This window comes from Euprymna scolopes, chromosome 6 (genome assembly GCF_053919585.1).
Source record: "Euprymna scolopes isolate OS-2025 chromosome 6, ASM5391958v1, whole genome shotgun sequence".
NCBI classification, from domain to species: domain Eukaryota; kingdom Metazoa; phylum Mollusca; class Cephalopoda; order Sepiida; family Sepiolidae; genus Euprymna; species Euprymna scolopes.
In genome coordinates this window covers 115,193,328-115,212,141 of record NC_136487.1, presented here as the reverse complement: position 1 = coordinate 115,212,141, position 18,814 = coordinate 115,193,328, and the positions used below count along the sequence as shown (strand labels likewise).

Sequence of the window (18,814 nt, the reverse complement as noted above, 5' to 3'; positions counted from 1 at the left end):
GTTAGTAAATGAAGTAGTTATATATACACACATATTTTTTTTTAAGAAAATGCGTAAAGATATGTTTAGGAAAAGTGTAAATTGTTAGATGAAAGTACAGGAAAAAATTTAGATTTTTTTTTTTTTCAAGAAATCTTTAGATTTTTTTTTTTATGGCTGTTCATAACTGGCGGAAGAACTTAGGAATCTTTTACTTCTGTCGACTGTTGAACAGTCATCGACAACAAAGAGGGAGGAAGCTGGGAGTAAAACGAAATGGAAGGAAGCTCCCCAAGAACCGGGTAGCTTTTGGAAACGTGATTTATGATGGAGAGAAAAAGATCACTTCTGAATTTTTGTCTCCACATAAATTCAAGTAAATATGTACCCAGAAGCTTCTAGTTAGTTCTGCATTCTTGCTTATTTCGCTTCCTTCCACATCCTCTCGAGGTAGTCTGTTGTTGCCTTCGTTGTGGGGTCTACAAAATTTATACTTATGATTCATTATCAGGTGGTTGGTGGAATCCTTCTCCTCTTACTTTGTTATAGGCCCTTCTAACAGTCGGATATATGACTGTAGTCCTTGACACAATGTATTTGTTTATTATTGGAAGGAGGGTTTTGGTGTTGCAATTTGGTACAGTCATCAAAAAAAAAAAAAAAAAAACCTCTTTGTCGATGATGTAAATAAAAACAAAAAGTCAATTTAGGATTTCAACATTTAAACAACGCTCGGCTGAAACTGACGATTGCCGGTCTCGCCCGATCTATGCTTGACAGGAATTCCCGAGAATCTGAGTCAAATTAATCAAGAGTACCGAGAAGTTTTATTACCACAAAAGCCAAAAGGCCCAACATATAAAATCAACAGTAGATTCTTTGATAAGACGGATTCCATGAACAAAGCTTCTTTCTTAAAACTGCACGCCTGTGGAACTCTGTTCCGTCCGCCTGCTTCCCTCCGGACTACAACTTGGATGTCTTCAAGTCCAATGTTAACAAATTCCTAATGAACCGCCCCCTTAATTAAACACTTCATCAAATCTCCACACTAACGTAATGTACTTGCAATAACCCTTATCCCTGAGTGGCTTCCGGGCCTTGATAAGTGGTGATCACTGTAAAAAAAAAAAAAAAAAAAAAAAAAAAAATGCATTCAAAATAAATGTTTCTGTTTAAAGCATGATACTTGACTTTTGAATTTTAAACTTTAATTTAAGCTGTTATATATAAAAAATAAGTTTATAAAAATCAACAGTATGTTCTCTACAGTGCATTGTAGAGTAAAATGTATTGTACACTGTCACTGCGGGAAGGCATGTGAAGCTTCCTTTCCATAAACTGTGATGGGTCCTCAACTAGGGCAGGCAATCAATCGATTTCATTGAAAATATAAATATGGGAGTGGGAAACATTCGCTGATCATCATTTAATCCCGGGCAACATCATGTCTCCCTACTCGTGTACAGAGTGGAACAATAAAATTGTCTCCCTAGAAAAGACGACATGATTCCATTTCTGTTTGATGAAAACCGGTTTTCTTTTTTTTGTTGCAGGCCATCTACTAGTTGGGCAGTTATGTACAAATCCCAAGAGCGATAGGAGCCTTCTATCATGTCTGAAAGTGACACAATGTTCCACGAGCGAGATTGGAGATGCACCACTGTACAACTCATGCTCTCTACCGATCCAACAGGACCATTGCCAGCACCCTTAAAATGCAATTCTGGATAACAGGGACGTGCCTGGGGTGATAAAAGCAAAGTTTCCGGCCATGATTATGGTCTTTGGTGTGGTTTCAAGTGAAGTCTACTTGAAAGTACACATCGAAGTGTACCTGGATGTGTTAAAGAGTGTGATGATCCTCTGGTGTAATTAATGACAAACCCTGGACGTGGCAACAGGACTTGGCGCTGGCCCACAAGTCCAAAGAGACCCAGGCTTGGCTTCAGAAGGAGTGCTATGACTTTGTATCCCTCTCTCACTGCCACCCCTCCTCATGTATAGATATATAGAGAGATATACGAGAAAGATTAATTTAATATATTAAATTATGATTTAAAAAAATTATTTTAATGAGTCATCACTAACTTATCAAGACCAAATTCTAGTTGAGAATAAGCATTAATGAGATGGAATGACTGTCAGTGGAAAGATGAAGAATATTATGAAAGGATTGAAAATAGTTAACCCTTTATGACCTGAGTTGTGATGTAGATGATTAAAAAAAATATTTATTGTTAATTTTAGATGGAAGCACACTGAATGTAAGCAATGGATAGTTGCAACTTGGAGGTATCTGACATCTACCCAGATACTGAACTAATACGTACAAAGGTGTGTTTGAATCAATTCCCACTTTATTTAAAGTTGTGACATTAATTTATTTATGACTGAATGAATTAGTTCAACCAGGTCATAAAGGGTTAATGGAATGAACAAAGTTTGATTACTTATGAGGTTTATGTTCCACAGAGAAGTTCTTGGAAAAAAACTCTGTTCAAGGAAATCCTGACTGACGTTAGACAAATGAAAGAAGGAACACATTGTGTAATGAGGTATGAGGAGCGTTCCAAAAGTAATTCTTCCTATTTTTTTTATTCCACTTAAATAGATCAGAGGGGATTGCAAATTGCATGGTTATGATGACTGAACTTACCCGACCTTAAAGTTTTATCTCTGTTGCAGATATTGACAGTGTGAGACTCTAAGAAAGCAACCTCTCGTCTCAGAAGCGGAGATGCGGCATTGAATTCCTGGCAAAAATGCATTGAGAATGGTGGTGACTATGACGAAAAATAAATTCTGGAGCACAAAAGGTTGCTCGTTTTAATGGTACCACTCCCATCTTTGTAGTTCTTCAACTTTTTGTGTTAAAATAGGAAGCGTTACTTTTGGAATGACCTTCATGTATAGTATTTTAATGGAATAAATCACAATTTAATGCAAAATATGCAATTAAATAAGTGAGGAGTTTATTTGTAAATTTAAAAAAAACATAAAAGTACACAATCTAAAAAAATAAATATTGAGACGTCCCTTTCATTTCAAATGAGAATCTTTTGTTAAGCCGTCTTTTGTTGCACGTCCATTTCTGTCGGGTCAAGCGAGTCTGTGTTGCTGGATTTGTTTTCTTGTTCGGAAATCATCAGATTGTTTACATCCACAAGCAAATCGTCCACATTGGATGGTTTTACTGATTGGAGAAACTGATTTTCAAAATCTGTGCGACTGGCATCGAGAAGTTGATTGACGAGGGATTTTTTGGTACTGATCTTTTTCGGTTCAACAGGCGGCCATGGGTTTCCTATAATGATTATAATAATAAAACTATATAAGTAAATAGTATACAGAACTGATTGAGAAACGTAAAAAGAAATCAATTTTTTTAAGTTCAACAACAATTTAATGGAATAGAAATATTTTTTAAATTTGCATGGAGTATTCTTCTTATATATGTGGTCTGGAGACAGGGTTCAAAAAGAGTCTCAAATCTAAAAGGTTCTGCTCTATCGGCTGAGCTCCAATCTCTCTCCCATCGCTGCAATGTCACATCCTTGTGCCTGTTTTAAAAGTACTTTGTCTAATTTGATGAACTCATAGCACTTGTGCCTCCTTGACGTGCATACTCCCAACTAACCCCATAAGCAGCAAAATCCCACCCCTTCACGGTTGAGCTCCCTAGATGCTGGAAAGCCTTCTACTCTAATAGTTTTTTTTCTCCTCAAACTGCTAGACTTTGGAATTCCTTCCCTGTTTCATGCTTCGCTCGCTAATTGTACTAACTGGCAGAAGTTTAAATGTAATGTGAACAAACATCTCACTGCTCAATTCCCCACAGTCCCCTGTTAGATACGATTCCAAAGAGTAACCCCTTATATTCCAGGTAGCAATATGCCTTGTTTGGGATGAAAAATAGAGGAATTAATTCTGGTCGCATATTTTTGCTAATCCATACATTTATAAAAGTTTGTGTGTGAGAGGACAACTTAATGAACTCAATGAACTACAGAAATTTGGTATATGAGGTATTCAGTCATGTGGAAAACTTTTTAATTGGTTTTCATCCAGAAAAAAGGGCTGCTAAGGAGCCAAAATTGATACGGGGAGGGGGGTACACATGTCATTGGATTTTTATCTGTTTGTCAACTGTTTCACGAATGTGCTTGAGTGAATGGTTCACATGACAGATTCCTTATGTTAAGAATAAGTAGGTTTGAAAACACTTTTTAAAGATCATGTCAAGCTGGCCTAATTTTCGATCTCAGCTCAAATACTTTTTTTTAACTTACAAAAAGTGAACGGTTTAGAAAAAAAATAATATGCACATGCAAATGTCTCAGTTTCTGTATGAGTTAAAATATAATATTTATGCGACCTGCAAATATTTATATAATGTGTCTACTAATGAAGCATCAATTGTAGAAATTGTCTTTTATTTTTCATTGTTTATGCTTGAATTCATGTTTTGAAACATGACGTAAATCATAAATCTATGACGTCACGACAGAGTTATAATTATTTTGTTTCGGTAATGTTTTAAGCTATATTCATAAGAAAGTCAAAATAGATCAATTGGTAGAACTTTAGACTAAAGATCTCATAATTTCCAAATTTCTAAAAGAAGTTATTTACCCCCCCTCCTCTCCCGATTCTGATACAATTACCGATTTTGTACTAAATTCCTGATTCGATTCTTTATAAATCTCTAAACATTTAATTATAAACTTGATATCCCCCCCCCCGCCGATTACCATAAAATCACATGACCAATGAGCAAACATAAAACACACATTGGGTGGAGGAGGTGATCTGTAGATTTTAGTTTTACTGGTCGTTTAAAAATCAATAAATATCTGTTATTTCATTATTACTACAAGCAGTGGCAGATTTTGTTTTAAATGAAATCAAATAAAAAAGATAATTAAAGGAATCGCTTTTAACATCAGAAAATAAGCACAGATGTTTTCCGATCGCGAGTAACTGTCCCAATACTAGTATCTATTTCAAATAAAAAAATCGCAACAGATGGACAGATAAAATTTTTATTTAGATAAGAATTCCATAAGCCACACTGTTAGCCACGTTCATGCTTACCAAATAAGTTAAGGACCAAAAGAGAAAGAAACAAACAAAATAAAAGTCATAACCTTTCAGCTCAAGAATTCCCAGAGCTCCTCCATGTCCTGGATAAACTGACGGCAGTATATGCATCTGAGTGAAGGACGTCGTACAATTACGATAACGTGGAGCTAAAACCTTGAAAAGCTTATGGACCAAGTCTTTTTCCTGAAAAAGAAAAAAGATTTTTACTTTGAATTATGTTATCGCAGAGATTTGATGTTTGCACCGTCGATGACTGAAATTGTGTCTTTTTTTAAGATATGATGTCATATCCTCTAAGATTGTCTTTAATAAGAAATAGTTTGTTGAGTCACAAAATTAATGCAACTCACACATGTTTTTTTATTTTATTCACCATCTTTATTAACATATATAAAAGTGATCTTGTCTGTGTGCATTTGCTGAACAGTCTCTACCAAACTATCCTGTTAATTTTGGGTCTACAGACTTGAAATTTGATATGTAGATTCAAACCTGTGGAATAAATTTGATTTGATTTTTAACCAGTAAAAACATCTGCTAAGGGGGTCAAAATTGAAAAATTGGAACTTGACAAGCATAAGTAGTAGTGATACGACACCATTTTTTTTCTTTACATCAAATTCAGTGGGGGAAGTCGTGGCTGGTTACCTTTAATGCATCTAAAACTAAACTCCTATCCTTACATCATCAACACTGATCCCCATCTGGCATCAATTGAAATGGATGGCTCTCGTCTGGGAGAAGCCCCATGTTTTGACAAGCTTCTGGGTTTGTCCTTTACTCCTGATCTGAAATGGAACACATACATCAAAGTCTGTTGCCAAGGTCGCTGGAAAGATGGTGGGATCTTTCTACCGCTCCAGAAGATATCTCACTACTGATGCAATTCTCTATTTATATAAAACCCAAGTACGTCCAAGGATGGAATACTGCTGCCATATCTGGGCAGGAGCTGCTAAAAACAGCCTATCCTGCCTTGACAGAGTACAAAATAGACTTCATGGCTTAGTGGGGGATGCCCTTTTCTCTACCCTGCAACCTCTCTCCCACAGAAGAGACATCGCAAGCCTATCCTTGTTTTATCATTATTTCCATGGCAGGTGCTCGTCTGAACTCCAATCTCTCGTCCCCCCCTCGCCAATCTTTCACGAAAAACACCCGTCTAGCTGAATCCACTGTGAAAAATTTCCCCCACTCTTTATCTGTGCCTAAATCAAAAACGTGGATTCCATGAACAGAGCTTCTTTCTTAGAACTGCACGCCTGTGGAACTGTTCCGTCCGCCTGCTTCCCACCTGACTACAACTTGGATGTCTTCAAGTCCAACGTTAACAAATTCCTAATGAACCGCCCCCTTAAGTAAACACTTCATCAAATCTCCACACTAACGTACTGTACTTGCAATAACCCTTATCCCTGAGTGGCTTCCGGGCCTTGATATGTGGTGACCACCATGTAAAAAAAAAAATAAAAAAAATAAACTCAAATCAAGCATTATTGAATAGAAAACAAAAAATATCATCTTTAGTTTTTTTGTTTTTTTTAAATCGGTCCAGTAGAATTAGTGTTATAACCATTCAAAGTATCAAAAGATACACAGTTCACTGGACATTTTGTCTCAAGTCAGTCTTATTCAAATGCATATAAGCTTGTGACTGAAAATGGTAAGAAATTTGCACACTTTACAGACTTAACCCCTCTTTAAAAAGCTGTATCTTCAGATCTTTTTAAGATATTATGATGAAATTTTGAACATACTATCAGAACACCATGAAGGATCAGATGGCTGTATTTATGACCATCTCGCTTGGTGACTTGCATACTAATTATTTTAACAGCTTTAAGTAGAAACATCATAAAAACTAAGAAAAATGGTAGGTAAGGTTTTATCATCATAGGAAGTATTATTCTGACGGACATCATCATTTGTCATTATTACATCGTGAAAAATCCAAGATGGCGTCTGTGAAATCCAAGATGGCCACCACAACACAATTCAAAGAAATTAAGGAGTAAGGAAGTCAGAATACCAGAGTTGAGTAGCCAAAAAGAATTTCATGGATAAGAACCATCGTGTGTCTATAGAGACAATAAGTGCACAGTTTGATGTCAGTGTGGGAACTGTACATACAATTATTCGCAAGGAACTGAAGATTCGGAAGATTTGCACAAAGTTTGTCCCAAGGATGCTCAGAGATCACAGACTATTAAACCAAGGTGGACATCAAAACAGTTCTTCACCCTCTGTATAGTCCAAATCTTGCCCCCTATAACTCTTGGTTATTCCCTAAGCTCAAGGACAACCTTACAGGCTGTCGTTATGAGATAATTGAGGAGATGAACGAGGCTGTGACGAAGGTTATTGACACGCTTACACAAGAGGACTTCCATGGGGTTTTCCAGAAGTTGTTGGAACGGTACTAGAGTTTCACGTGTGTACTATCAATAAAAGTGTCCATACGGAAAAAGTCTGGAAACTTATTGAAGGTACTTCGTACATATACACTAGCTAGAGTACCCATCCAAGGATATGTTTGTAATACTTTAAAACCCTTGGACCTCTTAACAGATTGGTGCAAAAATGTCATTTTTTGACATTCAACTATATACAGGGTGGCCCCCAAAAAAACGGGCCCCAACTCTAATTAATAAAGTGTACACGAAGCCCGTTTTTGTATATAAAAACATTACTTTTGCACCAACCTATTTAAAAGAGTTTGGACAAAAATATTTCAAACAATCTTTACTTTTGCCAAGGAGGTTATCTTTTCAATCAAGTTTATTTGTAGCATTGACATCACCTGACCAATCATCACCAAACTTGGTCAAAATATCAGTCACGGTCCAACTTCGGACTGATTTCAATTTGGTTAAAGTCAAGGTCACAGAAAAGGTTCTGTTCATCATAGAAACTCGCCATTTAGCCCATAATGTAGCCAGTGAAGTCTTGCATCTTATATGACCTTGAGACTCCATACGGCTAGATTTATCTGATCAGGTTGGTCTTGGTCAAGATTTAAATGGAATTTCATCTTCAGACTTTTTCAAATTTAACGTATGAATTAGATGCTTTTTAATAACAGTAACCAGTGTGCAAAGTTGCAGCCTAAGCAGATAAATACTTTTATTGCTATAACTTTGGCAATACTTCATACAATATATAAGATGCTGACTCATTCTTATGTTGTTACACAGAGATCTGCAAATGACGTATGTTTTTGATTTTAAATGTTATAGGAAAATTTGTAGGAAAAACAGCATTTTGAGCCTCCTTCTAGCCAGCGTTAATAAAACTAACATTCTTTTCTGCTTTCCAAATTTTTTTTTTTTTTTTTTTTTTTTTTTTTACAAAGGGTTCACTACATATTAAGGCCTGGAGACCACTCAGGGATAAGGGTTAATGTGTGTATTGTAGGGACAGTAGCGTAAGAATCATTTGTGGTGAAAATTTGGTATAATTAGATTTTTTATGGGGATGGTTCAATGAGAACTTATTTATGTTGGACTTGAAGATCACAATATTGTAGTCAGCTAGAAAGCAAACCAGCGGAACAGAGTTCCACAGGCGGGCAGCTCTAAGAAAGAAGCTTGGTTCATGGAATCCACGTTTAGGTTTAGGCAGTGATAGATAGTGGGGGAAATTGTTTGCTTCAGATAAACTTCAATCTATGTTGGACTTTGCCACCAAGTTTCACTTTTGTAATGTCCACCAATATTACCAAAATGTTGAGATTTTAAGTTTAAACTCAAAAACTTACCAAGAGCCAGTAATTTGCCATTTCCATGGTCGCTTTGTCAGTATCGCCATTTTTTATTGCTAAGTGAATCAACTGCAACAGAAAAATAATTTTAATAGAAAAAAAAAAAATTGGTTTCATCAAGAAATAAATCTTTTAAAAGTAGAAAAGTTTTTGTTTCCCCTCATGTATAGATTTGCTGACAACTGCATTTCTGTTATTTGTTTTTTTAATTGAAAAGGTTTAATAAAAAAAATTAACTAATTAATCAATGCATTCTCACTTGTTTATAACTTCTTCCTAATATTCAAAAGTTTCATAATATCATTGTTAGAAATCAAAAAAAAAAAAAAGAATCAAACATGGGGTCGTGAAAATGTCATTTTTCTTAACATGACATTCTATTTTAATGATTTGAAAATAAACTTAAACTAAAAAAAAAAAAAATTCCAAAATTTGAAAAAAATTTTTTAAAATGTCAAGAACTTCATTGAATCTGCGGTAAATTGGCTTATTAAACTTACATTTTGAATTTGCACTTAAATAACACTTTTATCACAGAGAAAACTTCATATAACTTTCACACATAACCATGTGAATCTCCCAACATTAAAAAAAAATCACCATTGATAACACCAATAATGCCACGAGGGATGAAAAAAGATGAAAAAAAAACTGTATTCTGACAAAGACGTGATTACATCAAAAAGTTCAATTTATAACAAATGGTTGTTCATTTCTTAAAATCTGCGTTGAATTGGCTTCTTAAACTTACATGTTCAATTTGCATTTAAACAATGCTTTCATCATGAAGAAAACAGTCATATATATATATATATATATATATATATATATATATATATATATATATATACATACATACATACACACACACCTATAAATCTTTTTTTGTGTGTGTATGTATTGATATTCATTAAAAAAAACTTGATTTATTTAAAAAGAAAATACAACTTTGTTATATATTTTTTTTACAAAGGGCTCACTACATATTAACTACATTCATTAGCAAAAGATCTAGCTAATTTCCATATTCTTTTAAACATTCATTTTAGTTAATTCTTTATTAGTTTTTTTTTCGGTTTTCTTATGGAATGATCATCTTTAGTTAACTATTACGTGTATTTATATTCATGCAGATATTCTACATGATATATACTTGCGTCATATTTGCGTAAAAACGTTCTAGTAAACAAAACTATTTGTATATATATATATATATATATATATATATATATATATATATATATATATATTTTTTTTTTTTTTTTTTTATTACATTTTCACCCCAAACAAGGCAAATTGCCACTTTGGTGTAGGGGGCTACTATCAGGGGCAACAACTACTGGGGTACTATGTAGGAATTTGGGCAGCAAGGTGTCGGTTCACGTTACACTTGAACTTCTGCACGTCAGTACTGTTGGGGAAGCAGGGACCTGGAATGGAATTCCAGAGTCTAGCGGTTCTGGGGAAGAAACTATTGGAGTAAAAAGATCTTTTACATCTAGGGATCTCTACAGTGTGGGGGTGGGATTTAGCAGCCTGTCGGGTTTGTCGAGGGTGCTCACGTCAGAGCATTCACCACTAAAATACTTGTAGAAAAGGCAGAGGGATGCAACATTTCGTCGATGGGACAGAGGCTGAAGCTTAGATGCCAGTTCAGGGCCTATCAGGTTTGCGACTCTCTTTTTAACCTTGTCAAGGAGCGAGAGACTAGTAGCAGATGCACCAGCCCAGATGTGGCAGCAATACTCCATACATGGGCGAATGGTGGCCTTATAGAGGTACAGGATACTTTCGGGTGTTAGTAGTTTTCTAGCACGGTAGAGAGAGCCCACCTTTCTTGCAGCGGCCCTGGCAATGCCTTCAATGTAATTGTTCCAACTCATGTTTCCTGTGAACGTTAGGCCAAGGAGTTTGAAAGATGGACTCTCAGATAAAGAGTCGTTGGCCATTGCTATGGGTGGTAGAGAGGGTTTCTTGTAATTATTGAATGAAACTAGTTTAGTCTTGGCAGCATTGAACGCGACCAACCACTTTTGTCCCCATTCCACTACAGATTGGAGGTCTTCCTCTAGTGTTTCTGCCATTTCTTTAGAAATGTGTTCATTCGTCTTCCTGTCGTGTCTGCCATAGAGTGTAGTGTCATCAGCATATATACCCATCTCAGAGGCAATGTTGTCGGGGAGGTCATTTATGAATATCAGGAACAATAGAGGTCCAAGGATAGAACCCTGGGGCACCCCCGCATTTATATCATATTGTTTAGATGTACGACCGTCGAGGACAACCTGGATTTTTCTCTTATCTAAGAAGGATTTAATTATGTTAAGTATTCTACCAGTGATACCGTATGATCTGATTTTACTGAGGAGACCTTCATGCCATACCCTGTCAAAAGCCTTAGATATATCTAGAGCTACCGCTCTGCCCTCCCCCGCTTTGTCCAGTGAATGGTATATACGTTCAGAGATCACAGTTAGGATGTCTGCTGTGGAACAGGCTTGTCTAAATCCATATTGTTTGTCAGTCAGTAGTTTAGCATCTGTAAGATGATGGACTAGAGCATGGTTAATTATGGTCTCAAATATTTTGGCAAAAAGTGGGAGGAGGCTAATGGGGCGATAATTTGATGGGTCTGTCCTTTCGCCAGAATTCTTGAATACTGGTACAACAGAAGCAGTTTTCCAACAGCCCGGAAAGCAAGCTTCATTAAGGCATTTGTTGTAGAGTTTGGAGAGAACTGGAGCTACTTCGGCTGAGCACTTTTTTAATAGCACAGCTGGGATAAGATCGGGTCCACATGCTTTTGAGGTGTCAAGGTTTTTTATGATAGCATGCACCTGAGCAGGGGTGTGTATGCGTATATATATTTGTCCAAAACGTTTTGCCTACCAAACTCCTCTGTTAGTTTTTGGTCTACAGACATGAAACTTCATATATAAGGTATTTGAACCCATGCAAAACTTTATATTATGGTTTTAGCCTGGGAAAATCGGTGCAAAAGTGTGAAAATAAAAAAAAAAAAATGAAATTTGCCAGGTGAAAGTCGAACGACAACATTATGAATATGCATGCATTATTTATGTAGTAGTTATTGGTTCATGCTTTCATTTTTAACATTTCAGCAACATGTCTTCAGAACTCAGTCATTAACGGCAGAGAAAAAAATAAATCGTAAGCGAAACGTTTTTCTTTCGATTCTGTATTTTACAATTTATAAATACATAAACATGTGATCTTTGTTATTTATGAATGTTTATTCATAGATTTTTTTTGTGTTCAAAATTGAACAACACTTGTTCAGCATGTTTGTTATGTCCTCAAACATTTTTCTATTATTAGAATGTATCATCAAAAAAGCAATACAGTGTTAGCAGGTGTCTATTAACTTTTATTTGATCGTTTTTACCACCAAATACAGATATAAAAAAAAAAAAAAGAACATGCACACTCTTCATCTGGTTGGACCATAACCAGACAGCCAGGGATTTATTGATCACCTGAACTGCATAGACTATTTCACACAGTGGCCTGAAGCCATTTCCCTGAAAGGCATTTTGGTTGAATCCATAGCGCAAACCCTTATATCAGGTTGGATATCACATTATGGAGTTCCCAATACTGTTACTATAGCATTACAAGCGTATGCTGTATTTTCATGTACATAGACAATATTACATACCTAATATGCTTCAACAAGTCATATTTTTTTTATTTGTGGGTCAATTTTTAAAAGAATTACATTGATGGAAAGAGAATTGAATAAGCATTCCAATGATGTTAATTTATTTTGCTTTTATGCGTTCAATGTTTTTATGCTCCAGGTTAAAAATGAAAAAACGGTAAAAAATGACAACAGCAAAAAGGGAAACTGTTTTTTCAATGTTTACATTTCATACGTTATGTTTGGATACAAATGCGCGGGGTCAAATTTGATTGGATATGACTGAAATTTTACAGGCTATATAAACAAAGAAGTCCATCTATACTGGATTTTGAGTTTTATTTTTACACCCAAAGGAAGCAAAGTTACAACCGAGCAAAGTTGATGAAGAATATTTTAAAATTAATAAGATAAATCGGTATATATCATCCATTTTCATATAGATAATAGTTTCAGAATTATTTTCATATATAATATGTTAATATTTGATAATTATTAATTGTGCGGAAATTTCTTTAAAATGTTATCTTTTATAGAAATTACAGAATATACAATTTAACAAAAAAAAAAACGACTTGCTATGCATTAATGCGATGACTACAGTCAGCATATTAACGAGTTTTGTTGTATTCGCTTAAAAATAGAAAACTGTTTTTTCTGCTTTCAAAACCAAAGCAGAAAGATCAGTTTCATTTTTTAATCTGAGTTTGTCAATTTTGAAAAAAATTATTTTCAAGTTTTGGTGGAGAGGCAAGTAAATACCTACTCTCAATAAGGCTATATTAAAATACCACTATAATACTTAGTTTTGCTAATGAAGAGACACCCACTGTATGATACCATGTGCCAGTTTTAAAAAAATTCAAATTTGTACATCTGAATTTATAATTCATGGCTTATGGTAAAGAGATGCATCAGATTTGACTGCATAATCAGAAAGAGCACACAATTTTACATAAGAGTGTCAAGTTTAATGAGAATAGCTTGAAAAATAAATAAATAAATGGCGAAATTAACAAATTTCTTGAAATGTTGAGGTCTGTAATTTAGCCCACTTTTTCTAAAGAAAAATGTCCACAGAAAAGCCTAAATCTTGGCACTTAAAATTCTCATAACTTTTGAACTACTGATGGTATTCACATAATTCTAACGGTTTTAAGCATCTTTTACATAGCTCTTTTCATGCAAGTTGATAAAATAATAATTATCTAAAAAGAAAAAAATCAACTTGCATTGCTAATTACTCAAGCCACAGTTGTGCAGAAATTTCTTTAAAATGTTACCTTTTATAGAAATTACAGAATATAGAATTTAACGGAAAAAACGATTCCCACCTCTTCCAGGAACTTTCTAGGATTTTAGGGATCAACTGTATTCACACAACAAGCTATTACCCAGCTTCTAATGGGATGGTAGAATGCTTCCATCACTCATTGAAAGCTGCATTACATGCTTATCCTGATCAACAGCAATGGAGCAAATTATCTTTCTTGATTGTCGTGAAGCTATCAAAGAGGACCTGGAATACTCTCTAGCCTACAAAGATGCTGACCTCGATACAGTTAACATCAACAGACCCAGCTCTATACATAAACAGACTGCAAGCTTATTTTAGTAAGTTCCCACAAATGCACCATAGGCAAAAGACTATAAAATTTTCAGTTCCAAAAGGCATTCTCACATGAGATACATATTTCCTTCAGAAAGGATGCTGTGAAAACTCCTCTCACTTATATTAGACTGGTCTTATCGCATGCTTTCATGCACTGACAAACTTTTCACTCTGGACATTACTGGCAAAAAAGCGACTATATTCATTGAAACGGTCTACTTTCTTTTTGTTGTTTTTCTTAAAGAGGTGTTGTTCTTTTTGTGTCCACAAATTTAAAATTAGGAGGAAAACAAATTCTCTTTCCTAAAGAGCTTTGCTACATGCTTGAGGACAAAATTCCATGATTTTGGCCAGTCTTTCAGCTGTCAGTAGCAGCACACCAGTATCAAATACATCTGGTTGGCCTATCTGGTAATTATCCTCTCAATGTTTTTTCAATGAAATTGCTTTTATAGGCCCTATTTTCTTTTTTTTTTTTTTACATAGCTGTTATCTAAGAGCCGGAAAACATGTGCAAACTATATAAACTTTTAATTACATGATCCTAGTTGTTCATCTGTCTGCTGACAATTGTTTTAAAATTCTTAGTATTGGCCATTTTTCATTTTGTCTCAAAGTTTTGGAATCTGTCAACATAAAAAAATGATCATCTTTAGACAAAACGACTCCTTTTTGTTTTGCAGCTGTTTCGTCACTCTTAATGTTAAGTTACTGTAAATACTGTTGATTGATTTGATCCCTTTTGACTTTGTGTTTCTGTTTTTGCTACTTTGTATTGAGTTGAATTGTCTCCATACTTTATACAAATGCTTTTCTTGTTATCAATTGCTCTCCTGGTATTGGGTTGAATCCATTGTGGAACTGGTTGCTTAACTGCTTGACCTTTTCAGCAGTTTCAATGATTTTAATGTTCACTACATCTGAAAATTCTTCAACATCAATAGGAAGAGCATCTAATAAAGGTTGAAATCCTAATTGAAAAAAATTACTAGTTTCAATGTTTTTCAAGGTTTCAAGTTTAATAAATGCAATACATCATTTTTATGGATTTTACAAAAGCTTTCGATAGTATCAAATTAGGACAAACTTTGGTCAATTTTAGACAAAACCCATCTCAATAAAAACTACATTAACCTTCTAAAATCACTTTACGATGGATTACAGGCTTTTATAAAAACTGACATTGGTTTAGATGTTTTTAAACATAAAAAAGTACATCAAGCAAGGAGATATGCTTTCAGCAATCCTGTTCTGTGTTGCACTAGCTGCTGTTATGCTTAAGACAGAGGAGACTTGTCAAAGCAGTTTTTCTATGGATGGACAAATCTTCTCCAACCTCTCCTATGCTGATGATATCGAACTTGTTAATGAATGCACACACAAACTTCAAGTTTTTCTCAATGAATACAAAAGAGATAGGATTAGAAATAAACCTAGAGAGAACAGAATGTATGTCTACAGCTAAATCACAGTTTAACCTAAACATGACTATTCACAGTAAACCCATCAAACAGGTCACCAAATTCATTTATTTAGGGCATAAACTGACTTTCTCCAGTGATCACGAGACGATATTGAAACAGAATCGAGCTGGGTTGGGGGGCTTTCCAAAAACATAGCACCATTTTAAAATCAAAAAGGGTGCTGATAACTGTTAAAGTAAAAGTTTATTTGATTTATATCCTCCCAGTAGTTTTATATGACCTTGATTGTATCACATGGACTTAACAACTAGCCAATCGCATTGAGGCGTTTCAAAATCACATAAAGCGTTTCATTACAGGACATTGCCTGATCGAAAAAATGATGTCCACCCTCTGTCAAACTACTTCCCTACCCCCTCTATCTGATAAAATCAAAAGTAAAACCTTTAAACTTTTGGGCCATGTCAAACAATCAACCACTGGCCTGTCAAAGTCATGCTTTGAGGGTATGTTAGAAGGCAAAAGAAGCAGAAGAAAGCCAAGAAGAAGGTGGAGAGAAATTTATTTTTGATTGGACATCTCTCAACAGTTGGGCATTCATCAACCAACTTGCCCTGGATCGGACAGAATGGCAAAAAATAAATCACGTGGGTTTGCAATCCGCACCAAGCGGAAGATACGATTCATAATGATACTGTAAATATTGATATTAAGCAAAGTAGTGATCTTATTTAGTCACTTGTTTAAGAGATACAATGTATCTCAGATACATTACTTCCTGTAATTTAACAAGGTGGCTACTTTGCTCAGAATCGATACTTACGGTAATTTATACGGGTAGTATTTTTTTTTTTTTACGCAAATAGGGTACAATAAATAGATAAATCGAAATAGATAGTTTTTAACTAATTTCCCAACTTTCCCAAGTTTTTAACTTATTTCCCTTTAAATAATTTATGTAACTAATATTAAAGTTGAGCATTTTTGGAAATTGATATTTTTATCAAGCGATTGAATAGTCCATAAATATTACTAATCATATGTAATGAAGCCGAAGTTACGTACTTTTCTTTGTTTTTTGTAAATGAAGTTCAATTGTTTCATAACAAACGTGTGTTGTGTTCGCTGACTTGATTTTTATTGATTAAAAACAAAATTTGGATGAAACACGTCTACAACGTATTTAAGTCGATAAGATTATATCTAATTTTAAAAAGATATTGTAATTATTTTTGTTGTCGAAAATACGTAAATATGTCTCAGTTTAAGTGACTAGTTTTTTTGTTTTTTTTTAAGTGACGCATTTTGCTTTTGTTTATTTAAATCAAATAAGTTATTTTTATTTTTCAGAGTGTGTATCAGTTTGTTTTAGAATATTTTAGTTATGTGTATGACTGTATGAATAATGTTTATTTTGTGTATGTGGAGGGAATAATCGCGAGTAAGAATTAGATTGCAAACAAAAATGAAAATGCCCGTCCCCTACCCCCACACACTCAAAACGTGTTATTAAATTGAAGAATGGATGATTATAAATCGGAAACAAAAGAAAAAAAAAGGGGGGCTTTCGAAAAAAATGTTCATTTTTTAGCAGTAGTTTACTTATGTTTTCTTTGTACGTTTAACATCCCTAGGTAAAATTGTTTTCATTTTCGGAGAGTTCCGCCCGTGATAAGGCAAGACTTAACAAAAACCCTCTCCCATGTTAAGAGTAGGTTTCTAAATTTGCAGGGGTATGTTAAACTGTAAAAGTGCATAAAATTACACCCCTCAAACACCGTACTGTCACTGATGAAGATTGTAACCCATTCTTAACCAAAATAACGCTGTTCTATTTCAAGCACTTAAATGTTTTAAATTTAAACTGTAAATTGAACCATTTAAAAATTGAGCAGTTAACCCAGATTTTTCAGACCAAAATAAATAATTTCAGATAGCTGGTATAAATTTCAGAGCGAGAAGAACGCATTTTATAAGTTTTCAAAGCCAACTAAATGCCACCCTAAAAATTGAACTGGCCGATTTAAAATCAAAATAAACCATAATTTTATAGAATCAATTCTACCTAAACCGGACTCCCAACACTAACCCTAAGTCTGGTTGGGGGGGGGGCTACAAAAACTAAAAACACTGGATGGGAGTGATTCTATAATGTTACCGAATAAACAGTTATAATTAAAAAAAAAAAATTGATTAATTCCTATTTCTGTTGCCAAATTATTTAATAGTAAAAGTGGAAACGTATTCTTAAAAAACACGAAAGACTTTTACATCCATTATTATTGCTATTTATTAATCGTTTCATGACATCAAAATAATATCCTTACCCTCTCTGCGTAGCCTCTGGCTTCGTCTAAACGACCATAATAAGATTCTAATCGTTCATATCGCATTAAAGCAGTCACGACTCGCCGAAGTCGCTCGATGCGGCCAAGGGGGCCGCTTCCAAGGCCAAGGGTAGAGCTCATCTTTCTTGGACGAGTTCGGATAGCAAACTTCAACATTGTTGTCTTTTTTTTACTATTAACAAAAAATAAATAATATAATGAGAGATTGGAGATATGGCAATAATTTTAAATGCAGTCGTATTAGGAGTTAATATAACATAAACAAACGTCCTCTATCACAATAACGCGTGAAACAAACGACCGTAAGAAAAGCGGTGTAAACGAACAAATCGTCCCTTAGGTGAATATAGACAAAACCGGTGTCATCTTTTACTGATTTATTTCAACTATTGTTGTACAAATTTTTCTACACTATTACTGACGCCAGCAGAAAGATTTCCAAGTTTCATAGGATGCATCTAAAGATCAGATACATCTTGTCGAACATAGAAACTTTGCTGCCAAACGACGGCCACCGAGATATAGAAGGACTGTTAACTGAAAAATACCTGCACGCAATGTAGGTAAGATTTGTCGAACTGTGACTGACTGTCGATACTATATGACGGCATTTTTAAAACATGTTAAAAAAAAAAAAAGAAAAGAAATGAACCCAATTCGATTAATAATGAAACTGAGCTTTATTCAATATAAAATATAAATATTATCTATATAAAATTACGTATACAATCTAATACTGATAAAACTGAATTATGAATTTAAGGAACAAACAATTAAAGAAACATAAAACACAAACAATTCTTGGCCTTCAGGACAAGATCACAGTGTAGTACTGTAGTAGTGGTCTGTCCTCGGCCGGTGGAGGAGAAATCCTTCATGACTGAGACAATTTTTTATTTTTGTTCATATCCAGAATGCCCCTTA

General features: G+C 34.6%; 1 protein-coding gene across 1 annotated transcript; it reads right to left on the bottom strand.

Moving 5' to 3' along the window:
* Nucleotides 1–2,932: 2,932 nt before the first annotated feature.
* LOC145277893 (large ribosomal subunit protein bL17m-like) lies at nucleotides 2,933–18,396 on the bottom strand. Its single transcript, XM_080129888.1, has 4 exons — nucleotides 17,870–18,396; nucleotides 8,843–8,914; nucleotides 5,130–5,268; nucleotides 2,933–3,286 (listed from the first exon to the last, which is right to left on the bottom strand). The coding sequence occupies exons 1-4, from the start codon at nucleotides 18,044–18,046 to the stop codon at nucleotides 3,045–3,047; spliced, it is 630 nt and encodes a 209-aa protein (XP_079986014.1). The 5' UTR covers nucleotides 18,047–18,396; the 3' UTR covers nucleotides 2,933–3,044.
* Between the last annotated feature and the right edge of the window lie 418 nt (nucleotides 18,397–18,814).